This window comes from Stigmatopora nigra, chromosome 11 (genome assembly GCF_051989575.1).
Source record: "Stigmatopora nigra isolate UIUO_SnigA chromosome 11, RoL_Snig_1.1, whole genome shotgun sequence".
NCBI lineage: Eukaryota > Metazoa > Chordata > Actinopteri > Syngnathiformes > Syngnathidae > Stigmatopora > Stigmatopora nigra.
Window position 1 is genome coordinate 13,049,144 of NC_135518.1, and position 16,682 is coordinate 13,065,825.

A 16,682-nucleotide genomic window follows, 5' to 3' on the forward strand; every position below is an offset into this window, starting at 1 on the left:
CTTATCACACATGAGTATCCCTGAGTGGCCATCTTTCCTTGACATAACTAATAATTAAGATTTCATATAATTGACATAACATAATGGCTGCATTCATATGCCTTGTGTGTCTTTTTAAAAATCATTTTCTCCATTCAAAAAATTTTGAATTTGCATATGTACTTCAACACTTTGCCCAAAAAGTCTTTGCCATGAAGATTATTAATAAAACATGTTCTTTTCCTTGAAGTCCTCATTAGCTATTCTATGAAATAGTTGAACATTTAACAAAGCCTTCCACAGTTTATTGGAATAAATTTTGGCTTCCCTGGTTGGCATTTTTTCTGTTTTCCACTCAACCTTCCCCCAACATTCCAAAAAAAAAAAAAACCTGCGTGGAAGGTTCACCGCAAAAGTTAATGTTTGCATTGGTGAGTAGAAGGCTTGTTTGTCCATATCTGCCATGTGAGTGACTTCTAATCCTGCCTCCAAGTAAGGCATGCCACTTCACCGCACTGAACGCGCTTTCACAAGTCAAAAATGTCCAAAAAAGTGTCTTTTCGGGGAAATAGAACGATGGCAGTGACACGTGTCAAACTGAGTCAGCAAAAAGACAAACATTGACGACTATATTCCATTTTGAGGGACTTTTTTGAGGATGAGTGGTCCTGAAAATGAATGGAGTTGAATTTTTAGTGGCTGTTATTCATCTTGAGGTGGTAATCAATTACTTAGTAAGCTGTATTGTGTGTATGGGCATCTAAAGATGATTTATGAAGCAGAAAAAAAGGTCATAGGAACAATGCTGTGCTTTGTTTTTATTTGTTTTTAAGTCATAGGATACATTCATTCATGCAGGGTTTTATTTTTTCCTCACAGGCAGCAATGTGCTGACCTTGCCATGTGACATCCAATGCATGCTGCATTTCCTGTTTGCTGACAGATCATATATAGTATCCACTTCCAGATACTTTTTAAATATATTTACTTACCAAAAAAAGAGGATGTGAAAATAAAGGAGTCCTCTTGTATGTTAGGTTATTGTCACATTAGTATATGTTCTTTATTATTATTGTGCTTTTCATACATCTTTCCGTAATCTTTTATCCACACATGGGTGGCGGGGGTGCCGGAGCCAAACATCTTTAAAAAGTTACCTTACTTCACCAAAAAATCATGTCATTAAAAGCCTTTCAGGAATAGGATTTATAATTCCTAACCGTCTCTAATAAATCTGCTAAATAATTCTCCATCAGTGAAATTTTAAGATCACTACTACACCAAAAAATAAATATGTATGCAGCAAGACAAACTTAATAGTGATGCAAAACTTGAATGTCTTCTTGTAAAGATGAAGGCACCTTGATGTCACATTTAAATTTGTATTCATGAAGGGTGCCCTGTGACACATATCAGCAAAATCCTTCCTCCCCGTAGTGTTAGCATCTGCTTCATTTGACCTTGACAAGACTCGTTAAAAGAAGACAGTGTGCATTCTCCTCACTCATTATGCACTCATCATCTCTCCCATGCATACATCCACGACGGAGTGCAGGTTTTACAACATGAATATGGCCTTTTAAATGTTAACTAGATTGTTAAATGTTCCGTTCCTACGTGTGCATCAGGCCTACATTTATAAAACTAAAATAACTCTTGGAAAAAATATTCCTGGTGATTGCAATGCTAATAATAATAGCAAATAAAACAAATCTCACATGGATTTATTGCTGTTCCCTTGGTAACAAGGGAACCCTTTGCCCTTCTAGCCTCCTGGCGTTCGTGTGGACTGAACCACTTTGGATTTACTGAGGGGTGTGCGAACGTATACATTCAATATTCTTTCCATGTATTTGATTAATATGACTATATAGACTTTAAATTACGTTTTTAATTTAAAAACACAATATTTATTTGGGTATTAAATGAGTTTTGAGTGAAATATTCACGTTATTTGTGTTTAGCGGATTTTTTGAACACACCTTCCCCACATCTCGTCGCCGACTGTACAGTAAGCTGTCAGGAGCTTGTTGCTCAAAGCTGTGTAATGTCACAAAGTAATGGCCGTTGGAAAATGACGCCCACGTAGCTCTGCGAGACTCTAAACTACCGTTTCGTTCAAGGTTGACTGGTTGTCGATCGCCCATTTCCGCCCCGGCTGCGTTTTCCTCGCCGTGTCCGAGCTGCGGTGGCGCCGTCTCCTCCCCGCCCGCCCTGATCCCACCACCCCGCGGGCAGCGGTTCATCCGCGGCGATGAGGTAAGCAACTTCTCGCCCCTGGCTAACCGGAGCTAGCATCGTGCTAAAAATGCTAATTCGTCGTCATTACGCACGCGGATCTTGTTTGCCAAGCAGCCCAGCTTATGTTCTGCAAAACGTCAGTAATAGAGGATCATATTTTTGTGTGCAAAAAAAAGAACGCCATCTACGAACAGTGCCAAAATGTATTTTAAAACGACCAGTGACGTCGTTTAACTGCCCTTTAATGCTTTGAAATGGACATGACGCACCGTCTCACTTCCTTTTAATTCATTTACTGCCGTTGAAAGCGATAGACATCAAATCCATTTTATGGCTAGCACGGAGTGATCAGGTTTCAAGGCAAATGACGGCAAAAACGTCAAATCCATATGCACTGGGAGGTCTGACAGCGATCGAACTCGTTGCTGGGACCTCCTACATCATATAAATTGGACGTCTATTGCCGTCAATGGCAGGCGATTCATTTATGAAGCTATTTTTAAGCCGTTATGGCACTAGCAGGGTTGTTGATGTGTTTACATACTTTCAGTGTTGTATTTGGTAATATGACATGCTGGTTAGTGTTTGGGTAATGTCAAAATTGTTCATTTTTAGAGCATTTATGGCCGTAAATGGCAGCCAGGGACTGAAAATACAAAAAATAAATCATGCATCTTAGGCTCAATTTGTTGTCTGTCTTCTAAGCAGGAGGTTGTTTTTATTCAGGTTAAATTATGTCCAAATTGATGAGTTGTACATTAACCTTTCTGACAGAGAAAATTACTCTGCAGTTCTAAAATCGTCAAATTATAATAGGAAACAAACTCTAGGGAAAAGCAATCCATGGTTTACCCTAAAAGTGGAAAATACCACTTTAATAAAAGATTTAGTATGTTTTTATGTAAATTTTTGCCTTCAAAATTGATGGTTTCCAATTGCAAAGAAAAAGTTACGATTCCAAGTAGCAGCAGTGTTTTGCAGACAGCTTTCACTGTGTGTGTGTATATCCCTTTCTTGTTTCCAATTGGTCCATATCAGACGGGGAGGGTCTTCCCTGCAGGAAGAGGGGGAGGCTGGGAATGTTGGACTCGACTCGGCCGCTCCGGTTTCCCTGTCGTCGAGAAGAAAATGTTTTGGCTGCTCAGTTATTGTTTAGTTTTTCTTCCATTCATCACAATCATCTTTTGAAATCTGTCCCTCGCCGCTTCAGAAGTTGCGGAACGGCGTGCCGAATGTGAGCGTGGGTCGTCGGGTAGGTAACGTCGGTTGCCCCGGCTCATTTCCTGACTTGTGCTCCAAAGGAATGTGCGCTGGGATTTCACGATAACCCGCGACCGTAAACGACGCGGGCGAAAATCCAGGCCCGCGCGTTTGTCCAATATAACTTCTTAGCGTGCAAAGATGTAGGCTCGAGGATCCAATTTTTTTACCCTCACCCTCTCCTTCAGTCTTGACTTCCTGTGTGTCAATAGGCCAAGTGTACCATACGGGGAGTGTGTGTATCCTGTTCAATGTTTGAGTAACTCTACATAGTGTGTTTAAACATAGCATTAGCTACTTTGTGTGCTTTCTGAATGGAGATGGACATTGACTCATTTGTTAAAGTATTGAAAGCGGTTTGGTGTCACAATCAGTGTGACGTATTTGATGGCTCATTTTTAGGATGGCAGTATAATTGGGGGCGGGATAACTGATAAGAGGGGTGTTTTTTTTAAACAATATTATACTGTTGAATTGGACTCAGTGACAGATTAAGATGATTTATTTTATTAAGGAAAGATGATGATGACAACTGCATTTTTGTTCACATCGCATTTTCTGAACTGTTGTATCCTCACTAGGGTCGCGAGGGTGCTGGAGCTCATCCCAGCTGACTTTGGGCAATGCAAATTGCACATAGGTGGATCGACGCGGATTTGAACACAGATTCTCCACTGTGAGGCCAACATGATAACCACTCATCATTTCCATTATGCTTAAAAAAACAAAAAAAAAATGAAAATTTGGGGGAAAAAAATTGAAATTTTACATGGTTTTCTGGCCAAATTTGAAATAAAATCCAGTGTTGTGATTGACGTTACATTAATGTGTAATGTTGGGCAAGATTTTTGAATGAATAATCACGTCTTGTCATATGCTCGATTGCATCTCTTCTTAAGCGAGTAGCTGAATTTGAACCATAACGTGACCTCAATGATCTTGAGGATTATTTGTCGAATAAGCCGTGCGTGTACTAGCTAGCATAGGCACTAGCCACATTTTTTGCTCACTAAGCTCCACCTAACACGTTCAATCGAGGATTATCTTACCTTCACAATATGAGGTCATATGTTGGGTATTATATGATGAAGCCTCATCCAGAAATAAAGTATCTTCTTCATATATTGTCAATAGATTGATTGTCTTTGGCCAAAAAACACCAAGAGTAATTGATTACCATTTAATGCTGATGTAGATCCGAATCAGCTGTTTTGTAAGGCAAGCTGTGAGCTTGACTTTGATTAAGTTGTGATTATCTTTTGTAACAAATTGACGAACCGTATCTAGGTCATGTTCTGTCGAAAAATGAGTCTATGACCATAGTTGTGAGTGTGAAATCACATTCATGACTGCATAGCAAAGAAAATTGGCTTGATACTTAGTCATCCAGTAAAAAAAATGTATTTGGATATGTGAATTTGCTGCAATGAATAAGTAATTACATTTTTTTCTGTAAATCTCTTTCAGATTGACAATATAAGTGCCTTTTTAAGAAGATAGCCCGAAACCGAAGGTCCGAGTGAAGCTTATTTTACCGAAAAAGACAGAAACAACATCTGGGGGCCGCCATTTTGCGCACCATCAAAGAAGAATAATGGTCTAAACCAGCAAAAGCTCTCGCATACTTTCCAAAGAATAGCCCACAAACGCACAGTGGTGGTGGTGTATGGCCAATGGGCGATCTGGTCGCTCCGCCGCCATCTTTCTGATCCCGCTGGCTCCGGCTCATGGAGGACTCGTCAGCTCGTTTTAGGAGAGGACTGTGACCACCGGCCTTCCGCTTCCCGCACCGCCATTGTTTTCCAATAAAAACAGTTTATGATCAAAAACCCCTGGACATGGCATCGGGGAGAGACACAAAATGGCTGACCCTGGAGGTGTGCCGACAATTTCAACGAGGAAACTGTTCGCGTAGTGATGAGGAGTGCAAGTTCGCTCACCCGCCAAAGAGCTGCCAAGTGGAAAACGGGAGGGTCATCGCCTGCTTCGACTCGCTTAAAGTAAGAAAGATGTCATTGTTGTTTTTCTTGCTTCTGATAATAACGTTTGGGTTAGAAAGTGCAGCTTTTTTGTGGTTGTCCACCATCAGCTGCTTTGTGGCATCTGCCTTCACCATGTGACCCGCTAACAGCCGGCTCCTGACTCGAATGAGAGGCAAAAACAGGCTGTAAATGTCTCTTTTTTTCCCCCCAATGTTAGCTAGCAAGAGTGTAGCGCCACTGTGTCACGCGGCTCACTCGTTGGCTGACATTGACGGCAGCAGACATCCAATCTATTTGAACAGGGAGAGGCTGGCAGGGAATGAAGTCAAATGGATTAGGGGACCATCGCCATCAATGACTCAACTCGGTGGACTTAATTTAATTAACATTAGATGAGATCGTAGACATCTAGGGGTGATAACAAATTGCAGTTATTGGGATATAAAGCAGGCCTCCACAAAAGCAGTTAGAATTTGATTAGTTTTTTTAATTTTACTTTTATTCTGTGACCTTGAACCTTTTTTTTATCATATCATTTAATAGGGTCAGCTGTTAGCGTTTTAGCAAAAAAATTAACCTTTGACCTCATTACCCCCCCATTTTTTTCAAACCTTCTGTTTCCTATTAAAACATCTTTTTTAAAAAAATATTTAATTTTTTTATTATTATTTTTGAACAAAAATATACCAACAAGAAGGAACACAGAACCAAATGCATGACCATAAACAAATATAAAACAGTCAATTAGTTGATGAATCCTAAAAAAAATATATATCAGTGCTGAGCTGCTTTTTAATTATTAAGGTAGTCAATCAATTTATCGAAGAGTTGATTTGTTTAGTACTGGAAAGATAGTTTTTTTTTTTTAATTTGGCCATGAGCTGGCCACGTCATCGTAACGGCCACGCAGATGACCGCCTCGCCATGTGTGGAGGAGAGCACCATGTCGGTTGAGAGGATGGAAGCGTGCCCGCAAATGGCTGTTGAAAGAGGAAAATGAATCAGAAGCATTCTAACGCGCCATTTTTTTTTTGCTACTGTCCTCCTCCCAACGCAGGGCCGATGCTCGAGAGAAAACTGCAAGTACCTTCATCCGCCCTCGCACTTGAAGACCCAGCTGGAAATAAACGGGCGCAATAACCTCATCCAGCAAAAGACAGCGGCCGCGGTGCTGGCTCAGCAGATGCAGATCATGATCCCGACGGCGAGCCTGCAGTCTGTGGTGAGGGTCCCGCATTGACGCATTCACCGCTGCAGTCGACAGGCACACGCATCCAATTGGACAAAATCATCACGTATCAGCGCCACTTTTTGCACTTGGACCGCAATAAAACAAAGGCTTTACCAGTTGGGGGGGAACCTATGGCTCGATAGCCATATGCGGCTCTTCAGATGGTTGCATATGGCTCAGGAGCCATATGTGGCTCTTCAGATGGTTGCATATGGCAAATAACAAAATTCTCAGAATTTTTTTGCCAACATTGGTACAAAGCAGAAAAGTCTAAATTTAAAAAAATATATATTTTTACACTATTATATTTTCTTGTTTGACCTCAGAGAGCCATATTCAACCATCATAAGAGCCGCATATGGCTCTCTGAGGTCAAATATGGAAATATAATAATATACAATATTATTTTTTTTAATTTTTAAGACCTTTCTGCATGCATACTTTCACTGATAACCATTTATTAGCAACATTATACCAATTTTGGCAAAAATATCTGAGAATTTTGTTATTTAAAAGTGACAAAATGAACACAAAAAAATGCACACATGGTCGTTTATTTTGAAATTCTCAGTATGGCTCTACAGGAATGACATTTGACCATATGAATTTTTTATGGCTCTCTCTTGTCAAAAAGGTTCCCGACCCCCGCCTTAAACCATTCCACCCCACGTCGGATCCGCGTCTGATCTCCTGGTTTCCTCCCACGCAGGGTCTCGGCGCCAACGCCGGTCTGGGCTACGGCTCCTACTTGACGCCCCTCAGCCACGGGATGGGCCTTCTTCCCACCGACATGCTGCCTAGCAGCCAGGTGCTGGTCTCCGGCAGCCCGCCCATGGCTGTGCAGAGCTCGTCCTCGTCGTCCTCTCCTTCCCCTTCGCAGAAGCTCCAGCGCACCGACAAACTGGAGGTAAAAATACGCCCGTTAGCGCCGGCCGGCCCCGGTCGTCAGTCACGCGTGACCGGACGTTTGGTCGCCGGTCAAATGGTGACTGAGAGCATACTGTTGAAACCAGCTCTCAAAATTATATTCACGAGAGAGAGTTTAATATCGAAGTACTGTTTAATATCGAAGTACTGTTTAATATCGAAGTACTGTTTAATATCGAAGTACTGTTTAATATCGAAGTACTGTTTAATATCGAAGTACTGTTTAATATCAAAGTACTGTTTGATATCGAAGTACTGTTGAAAACAGTAGATATTTAGATAATAAACAGTACTTGGATATTAACCAGTACTTTGATATTAAACAGTACTTCAATATCAAACAGTACTCTGTTATTAAACAGTACTTTGATATTAAACAGTACTTTGGTATTAAACAGTACTTTGATATTAAACAGTACTTCGATATTAAACAGTACTTCAATATTAAACAATACTTCGATGTTGAACAGTACTTCGATATTGAACAGTACTTCGATATTGAACAGTACTTCGATATTGAACAGTACTTCGATATTGAACAGTACTTCGATATTGAACAGTACTTTGATATTGAACAGTACTTTGATATTGAACAGTACTTCGATATTCAACAGTACTTCGATATTCAACAGTACTTCGATATTCAACAGTACTTCGATATTCAACAGTACTTCGATATTCAACAGTACTTCGATATTCAACAGTACTTCGATATTCAACAGTACTTCGATATTCAACAGTACTTCGATATTCAACAGTACTTCGATATTCAACAGTACTTCGATATTCAACAGTACTTCGATATTCAACAGTACTTAGATATTAAACTCTCATGAATATATTTTATTGAGCGCTGGTTTCAACAGTAAACTCAATGTACCCAGTCACGTCATTATCCGTCGCCGGCGTTTCAGGTGTGTCGCGAGTTCCAGCGAGGGACCTGCACCCGGGGCGAGACGGACTGCCGTTTCGCCCACCCCAGCGACAGCCCCATGATCGACACGGTGGACAACACGGTCACCGTTTGCATGGACTACATCAAAAGTCGCTGCAGCCGCGACAAGTGCAAGTATTTTCACCCGCCTGCGCACTTGCAGGCCAAAATTAAGTCCGGTCAGCACCAGACAGCCATGGCGGCCCAGGCTTCAGCCGCAGCCGTGGTATGACACCCGTTTCCTTCCTAATTCCTCTTTACCCGTAGGCCATAAGCGCGATAGTTGAGAATCAAAGTTGAGTTGAACTAAAAATGTACTCTTTATGTGTGCTATACGTGTTCTCCATATACCATCTGTGTCGTTTAAAATGTAAACCATCGTGTTTATTTTTTTGGTTTTCTCCCTTTCACTTGCCGTATTTACTCGCATATATGGCGTATTTGTCGCAAAAAAAAAGAACTGAATCGAGGGTAGACGCCATAACGCAAGACAATGCGGCTGATATGGTCATTTAATTCAAAATAGAGAAAATATAAATAGATAAAACACTTCTATGAATGAAATTCAAGAAAAAAAATGTAATATATCTTGCACAAAACATGAAAAATATCACTTTTGTTTACCTAGGGATGACAAACCAGAATATGTTTTGGTTGTACTGGTTACTTGACCTCCTTTTTGAATTTGTTTACATGCAGACTTGAAGAATTTGCAATCCAGGAATCAAATAATACAGTATCTCAGAAATACCAGACTTTCCCTTCAAAATAACACATTTGGATTAAAATTGGAGGTTAAAATTGTGAATCAGGGGGAGGCTTATACGCGAGAAATTGTAAAACTAACAATTTTAAGCCAATTTTTAAGAGTACGGCTTATACGCGAGAAAATACGGTTCGTTATACTTTACTGCATGGCTTTAATATTTACATTAGCGGTCGATTTAGCGCCATAGCTTATTGTGTACCCAGTAAATACAAGACAGCTGGCGTCGTCACACACAGCTTGTTTCCTAGCAAAAAAAAAGCTGGATAGAGTCAATGTCGTGTCATAACGTTTTTTTATTACTTTTTTTTTTACATTTCTGTGTCTTTGTGTAACCTTTTTAGTTTCGATGACATGGCCCACGCACCAACGTAAGGATGGACACGGCGTTTGTCGGCGACAGGCGTCCAATCCGTCTAAATGGATTGGACATCTATGGCCGACCATTCATTTGCGGCCCCCCCCATTCTTACGGCGTGGCCCCCATGAACACATGGTGGTCGTGTTTAATCCACTTTTCCAAACTATTTAACAGCTCCTCCCATTAGCGTCTTAACCAAAAAAGCTAAGGAGCGAATCTAGAAAGAGGAATTCTTTTTTTTAGTCAGCGAATGGTTGTTACTGTGCATGCATACTGTGTTTTATGTGGTATACTTACTACATTCAGCTTATTTTTGTTTTCCCCCCTTCTCATCTATGCACAACGCTGTCCCCCATGATGCACCTCTGCTTGCTGTATGTTAATACGCTTGACCCCCCATTGGCCCACTGCCATCATGTGCTCGCTGTCCGCACTTAAAAGACTCAGTCGACTGCCAAAGCAATGAAGCGACCCCTCGAGGCAACTGTAGACCTGGTATTTTCACCTTTTGCTTTGCATGTAGCCAGATAATGATACCGTGATAACGTTGTCGTTCTGTCGTTCCGTAAACTGTGAGCTTTCTCTTAGTCTCATTTGTGTCATTCTCAGTAGAGCTAACGTGATACATGATTTCCATTCGTGTTTGTATCCTAAAACCAACCACCAGTGCATGCTGTGGATTTTAACAGTTAAATTTGAAGCGCATAGCCACGTTCATTTTTTTTTTTTGACTGGAGCGACTTGGGAATGCTGACTGAAACGGGCCCGTGTCCTTTTTTTTTTTTTTCCTTGCAGGGCTTCCCTCACAGCCTTCTGCAACCGTTACCAAAGAGAGCAGCCCTGGAGAAGAGCAACTGGGCTAACTCGCTGCTCAGCCCCAGTTTGTTGCACTACCAGCAGGCTCTGGCCAACACGCAGCTGCAGCAGCCCGCGTTCTACCCCGCAGGTAACAATCGACCGCCTCAGCTAATAGGCTAATTATTGTGGTACTGTTTTAGGAACGTTTTTTTTTAAGTTTTGTAGCCACTAAAATTACAAAATACATTTATTTAGTTCATATTTTTCAATTTTCTATTTTAGTATTTTTTGTGACTGGGCGTTTGGTCGCCGGTCAAATGTACTTAGATATTAAACAGTACTTAGATATTAAACTCTCTCTCATTAACAAAAGGGACCAAAAGACCGGCGACCAAACGTCCGAGCACCATATTTTTGTGTCCCAATAAATAAAATTTAATATTTCACGATTTTGGAGAATTTTTGCTTAAAATTATTGAACACAATTTTAATAAAAAATGATTATTCAATATTTTAGCAATGAAACTACCCTGAAAAGGCCTAAATTTACTTTTGTTTAGCCAGCTAACACATTTGAGAATGCATGTTTTTATTATTTATTTTGCTGGTCTCCCTAATTTTTGCGTCGTGGTTTGAGGCAATTGCAATTTAGCAGAGCGGCGTGTTCTGCCCTTGCTGCGTCCCCTACTTGAGACAGCAACATAGTCAGTAAGAACCTTATGTGATAAAGGAAAAAAAAAACACTGTCATTTTTCCATTGTGTTTTATTAGAGCACCACAGCAATAAAAGACCATATTTCCCAGAAGTAGACGGAATGGCTGATGGCGGACATTTTCAAATGGCAGTTTGTTCATTTTACCGAACACGGAAAAAGCTTTCACCACACCATGACCTTTCCAATGACGTAACCTCATTTCCAGCTCCCGTTATTGTAAATCGGTCCGCTAATGAACGCAATCGGCCACGAGCGCTCTTCAACCAGTGCCACGTCGCCGCCACACGTAACAGACGGCGACATTGGGGCGAGCGCGAGCGACCTAGCCAGAACACGCCACTCGCTACCTAGCAACATTGCCGTCGACATGACAACCACTTTTATTTGACCGGCCGGGCCAGTCTATTTTCCACCGTTTTTCTTTTCCTAACTAATTTGACGTGAAGAAGGCTTTTGCTAATCTCCTCCTCCTATTTCGCCCACACAGGGTCTGTTCTGTGCATGACTCCCGCCAACAGCGTCGGTAAGTGCCTCCTCCTCGCCGCGTGCCTTTGAACGCCAGGTGAAACTCGCCACCATGCGACAACGCCATCTATATTTACGCTACTACACACGCCGTTTGATTTTTTAAAGCTGTCTTCGCACTCTTGTCTACTTGTTTGATGACATTAATATTCTCTTCGATATTACCTCAGCTTTTGGATCTACCACAACAACAATGTGGTCCTCAAAATCTCCATTAAAGTAAAAAAATAATAATTTTAGCAGCCATTATTGTTGGTACAAGCTTATATTGACGTTTTGAAGTTGGAATATGGCGAATGGTCGCTGCCAGGTTGTCCAGGTTTAAAAGGATTGGATGTTAATGGTAGTTAAATTGACAGAATGATTGCGGTAGTTTTTTGCAGTTTTTTGAAAGTTTTGTAGCCACTAAAATTACAACACACATTTTAGCTCATATTTTTTAATTTTTTATTGGAGTATTTTTATGTCTCACTAAACGTGAGTATCACAGGAAATTTCAGTAGTTCCAATAAAAAAGAAACTAAAATATTTCGTTATTTGGGAGCATTTTTGCTTAAAATTATTGATCAAAATTTTAATTAAAAAGGATTCTCCAATATTTCAGCAATGACATTTTATTTCTTTTTAAAAGATCTACATTTACCTTTGTTTAGCCAGCTAACAAAATTGAGAATAGATTCCCTTTCATAATAATTGTAATTGAACCAAATTTTAATATAAAATGATTCTCCAATATTTTATCAGTTTTTTTCTTTTAAAAGGCCTAAATTTACTTTTATTTAGCCATCTTACAAAATTGCGAATAAATCCCCATCACAACAATTGTAATTAATTATTTTGCTGGTGTACTCAACATGGCTCACAATAACAACAAAAAAATTACAATGACGCTTTGGTAATATCTGGTGATGTTGCTTGTTGAATGTGGGATAAATGTCCTAATTGTTCCTGTGGTCAGCCCTTCGCTCCCATTTCTATCGTCCCCGCCGCCTCGCTCCTCTGTGTAATCTCACGCCAGCTGCAGCTCTAACACAGTGACGCCTCGCCGCTAACGTCATTTCGTGTTTGCCTGGCCAAAATGAGAACGAACGAAAGAGAGAGAAACGTCGCTATGGTTACCATAATGCTCCACCTGCCTTTTCATTGCTTCCATGGTCCCCCCCCCCCCTTCCTGAGCCAGTCCCCATGATGTACAGTGCTACGCCTGCTAGTGTCTCTGCAGCAACTTCTCCCGCCACAAGTGTCCCCTACGCAGCAACAGCACCAGCCAATCAGGTTTGCTTATTCTATTTTTTTTTTTTTTGGTAATCCTTTGGAAGCTTTTTAGTCAAGACAACCTTGGGCTCTTTTTAAAATGTGAGGAGTCGCTTTTGTGTCCCCGCTTGCATCGGCTGTCATCGAGCTTTTTATTTTTATTTTGACTTTGTAGAGACATCTGCAAAACACTTGTGTGTCAATTTTCACACTTTTTTGTTGCTTTTCCTAAATATGTCTGACAGTATACACAAATTGTGCGATTTACTCTTGAAATATTTGGATATTAGAGAAATGGAAGTTTGGAGAAAAAAAAGACTTTGAAAAGTGAGTCATCCCAGTTTGATTATGTAATTGGAAATCGTGACTGGTCGCTAGGTGACCTTATTAATCATCCAAATCTGCCCTGGTCGGTTTTGGATTATGTATCGTGCACTGTAGGCTGAATATTTTAAATTGTCCGTTCACCAAAATATTAATACATTGGTGAACACACAAAGCCAGTACGACTTTGTTTGGGAAAGAAGTATTATTTTACAAAAAGCCATAACAAAACAACCCAGTTGTGTAGTGAGTCATGCATTCAAAGCAATTGGGAACTAACCATAGCAATACACTTCAACCCACACAGAAGTTTATTTCTGTTTTAGGATCATATTAAAATGAAGAGTATAGATGTATATTACATTTCCTGGTTTTCCCCTTTTTAAATCAATAATTGTCATTTTTTAATCCATTTTGTCTGTGTTTTTAGTTCAAAAATCATTTTGTAAAATCTAAAAATACATAAAAAAAGCTAAAATAAACATTGTTTTACATCTATAAAAAATGAATATTCAGGGGTCTTAATCCAGTTCTTTTAATCCATTTATAAAAAAAAATCTAAATATTATACCTAAAATGGTCCAGCCCACATGAAATCAAGTTGACGTTAAAGCCAACCCAAGTCTGACACCCTTTTGTTTTTAAAATCCGAATACACAATACTAAATTGCCTATATATATAAATATATATCTTAGTTTTTCATGTCATTCAGCACCACTTGAGCTCCCAATTCACATCATTTACATTTCTACCATTTCTCTCCACTACAGATCATTCTCAAGTAACCCGGAGCAAGAAAACTCAGTGCCACAACGATCCAGATCAGCCCACGTGCACCCACAAGGTTGTTGCCGCGTGCTGATCCAGACTCACCGGTGGATGACATCACCGCGCACATACACACACTACGGTATCCAATTAAGGATTGTACGTGTCACACACACACACACACAAAACACAAAATACACACACACCCACACACAAAACAAAACCCTATGCATGGACATGCCGTACTAATCCGCATCGTATTTATGGTAATCTCCCACAGAAGTTTCAGACGCATCTTAAACAGCAATTTACTGGAAAAATACTAACCGATGTTAGAAATGTTAGCTGACATTGTAATGATGTAAATAGTCACATTGGCCGGTGCCCACGTTAGAGATTGTTGACTTTCTTGAATGCATCATTTTCTTTGTAACAGTAATGATTGTTTGACCTCGTGCCAGATTACGTTATTTGTTTGTTTGTTTTTATTAGCGACGACTAGTGAAAAGCACTTATTTTAAGATGGCCCTCGATGTATACAGTACACGCTTTTATCCATAGTGAGCAGTGCTCCTCCACCTGGTGTGCCTTTGCATTGCATCGAAAAAGCGTTTTTTTCCCCCTTTTTTTCGGTATTTCCACCCAATCAAATGTTTTTTTTCTCGCCGGGCACCTTTATTCCCCCAAATAGAAAAAAAAAATAGATTGGGCCAGAATGATAGGCATTTCTAACAAAGTTTATTCAAAAAAGCAAAGACTTTAGTCTTAATTGAATGTTACAAGTGCCTAAAGAGTTGTCATTATTTAAAAAAAGGCTTTCAATGACATTGGCCTGTATTTAAAAGTAAATAATAATAACCAGACGGAATCTAGAAAGTCGTGAACATGTCGTAATTGCTTTTTGTGAAGACGTTTATGAATATTTATGTACCCTCGAATGATTATCTACTCTTTTATTTTATTTCATATTTAAAGATGACTTTGTAGTCCTCGCTTTGTCCGACAACGATGTTGCTTAAGTAGTTGTTAGTTGAATGTGCAAAAACATTAGAAGGATGTAAAATGACATTTATTTAGACTAAATGGAGGACGATGTTGGAAATATTATTACTTTATTCCTTCGTTTTTTTTTTAAAATATCTTAAATGTTGATTGAGGATGGCCGTTTGTCATATTTGCATTAATGGACCTTTTTGAGAAAATTCACAATACTTCATTTAAGCTTAAATACACCATGAACTAAGCCATTAATATGCTCATTTTACATAACTTTATTAATTCAGACAATCGCTTTCCGCTATTCTATTAATTTTTTTCACCACGATGTCATTTTTATGTCAAATTCTTTGACGACGACAACATTACCGCTTATGTAAATGTTAATGGAGCTCACCACACGACTTATATTTACTCCGTGAATGTATATTCTTACGAAGCGACTTTCATTAATAAAAAAAAACATTTAAAAATAAATAAAAGATGAAAAAGTAACGTTTCAGAAAGCGATCGCATTTGCCTGCGACAAATTGTCGTTTGGATTTCAGGGTGAAAAGCGACTAAAGTTATAAAAGAAGACTTTTAGAATTGTTGACGTGACAAAAGTGCATTGTACGTGCTAAACGTAAAAATAATCGTCACCAATTAAGGATGTCTGTCTTGGCTGTGATTGTACTGTCAAAAAATTTTCATTTTAGATCGCTTGCATCGTAACACTTTTTTCAGTATGGTGGTGTGAATTTTAGACATACTGCAGTAAATAATACTTTATTGATTAAGAATGTGTTGTTGTTTTTCAAGCACTTACATAGCTTACAGAAGAGGTTTTTTTCTTTAATTGTTGCCTTATTCTTCATCTAGACTATTTGCATTTAACTCATTTGTTGCCATTGACAACTAATGGACATCCAATAATATTGCCATCCCTCCCGGTCAATCTGATTTGGACGTCCACTGCTGTTAATGGCGGTGAATGAGTTAATTTCACTCTGCTGGTCAAAAAAACAGACACAACTCTGGGAAAGGATGTCTGATGGAGATTAAAAATGTCACTCAGCACTCAGAAAAAAATGCTTTATGAGGATAATGATGATGATGATGTCGTACTGCTATAAATGGTTACATTAATATTGATTTGATCCATCAGCGGGCCTAACTTTAAACTTGTCCTCATTTTCTTATATAATAGTGAACCTATTTTACTGTGTATAATTATCCATTTCATGTGAATAGTGATTTATAAAGTCTATTAAAAAATCTAATAATGTCAATAAACACTGTCCAAATAAAGGCAATGCTGTCATATGTCATCATTTTTTTAATTTTTATCATGTAGGTTGGCACACATCTTAAAGGGAATACTACAACATATTTACCCTGATCATAAAATGTCTAATCATCAAAAAAACAGCCAATAAGGCATTAAACTTGAATAAAAATACAACCTAATATACATGTTGAGTGAATGTGAAGGGTGTGTTACATCAAGATTGCAACACAACCTGTACGAGTGAACAAGAATAATAAAGCCAAGCATTCATTAATTTGACGACGATGCAGCGTTGCCATGCCAACAACATCCGGCTCATTCTCTTCCTCCTCCTGGATACACGTCCCCG

At 39.3% G+C, this 16,682-nt stretch overlaps 1 protein-coding gene across 6 annotated transcripts; it reads left to right on the forward strand.

Moving 5' to 3' along the window:
• The first annotated feature begins 1,978 nt into the window (after positions 1–1,978).
• On the forward strand, positions 1,979–16,358 carry LOC144203963 (muscleblind-like protein 2a). 6 transcript variants are annotated; one of them, XM_077727595.1, is made up of 10 exons: positions 1,979–2,238; positions 4,948–5,480; positions 6,520–6,684; positions 7,328–7,600; positions 8,535–8,780; positions 10,123–10,176; positions 10,477–10,627; positions 11,683–11,718; positions 12,901–12,995; positions 14,070–16,358. In XM_077727595.1, the coding sequence occupies exons 2-10, from the start codon at positions 5,319–5,321 to the stop codon at positions 14,082–14,084; spliced, it is 1,197 nt and encodes a 398-aa protein (XP_077583721.1). In that variant the 5' UTR covers positions 1,979–2,238; positions 4,948–5,318; the 3' UTR covers positions 14,085–16,358. The 6 variants fall into 6 exon arrangements, with proteins under 6 accessions (XP_077583721.1, XP_077583725.1, XP_077583723.1 ...); XM_077727599.1 differs by having other exon boundaries at positions 7,403–7,600; XM_077727596.1 differs by lacking the exon at positions 1,979–2,238 and adding an exon at positions 3,274–3,472.
• Positions 16,359–16,682: the final 324 nt, after the last annotated feature.

Excerpts from the sequence above, each read along its gene's own strand:
- LOC144203963 (XM_077727595.1), top strand. The coding sequence starts at position 5,319 with ATGGCATCGGGGAGAGACACAAAATGGCTGACCCTGGAGGTGTGCCGA. Across the intron at positions 6,685-7,327 it reads CGGCGAGCCTGCAGTCTGTG|GTTCCCGACCCCCGCCTTAA; the intron begins GTGAGGGTCCCG and ends CTTGTCAAAAAG. Across the intron at positions 7,601-8,534 it reads AGCGCACCGACAAACTGGAG|GTGTGTCGCGAGTTCCAGCG; the intron begins GTAAAAATACGC and ends CCGGCGTTTCAG.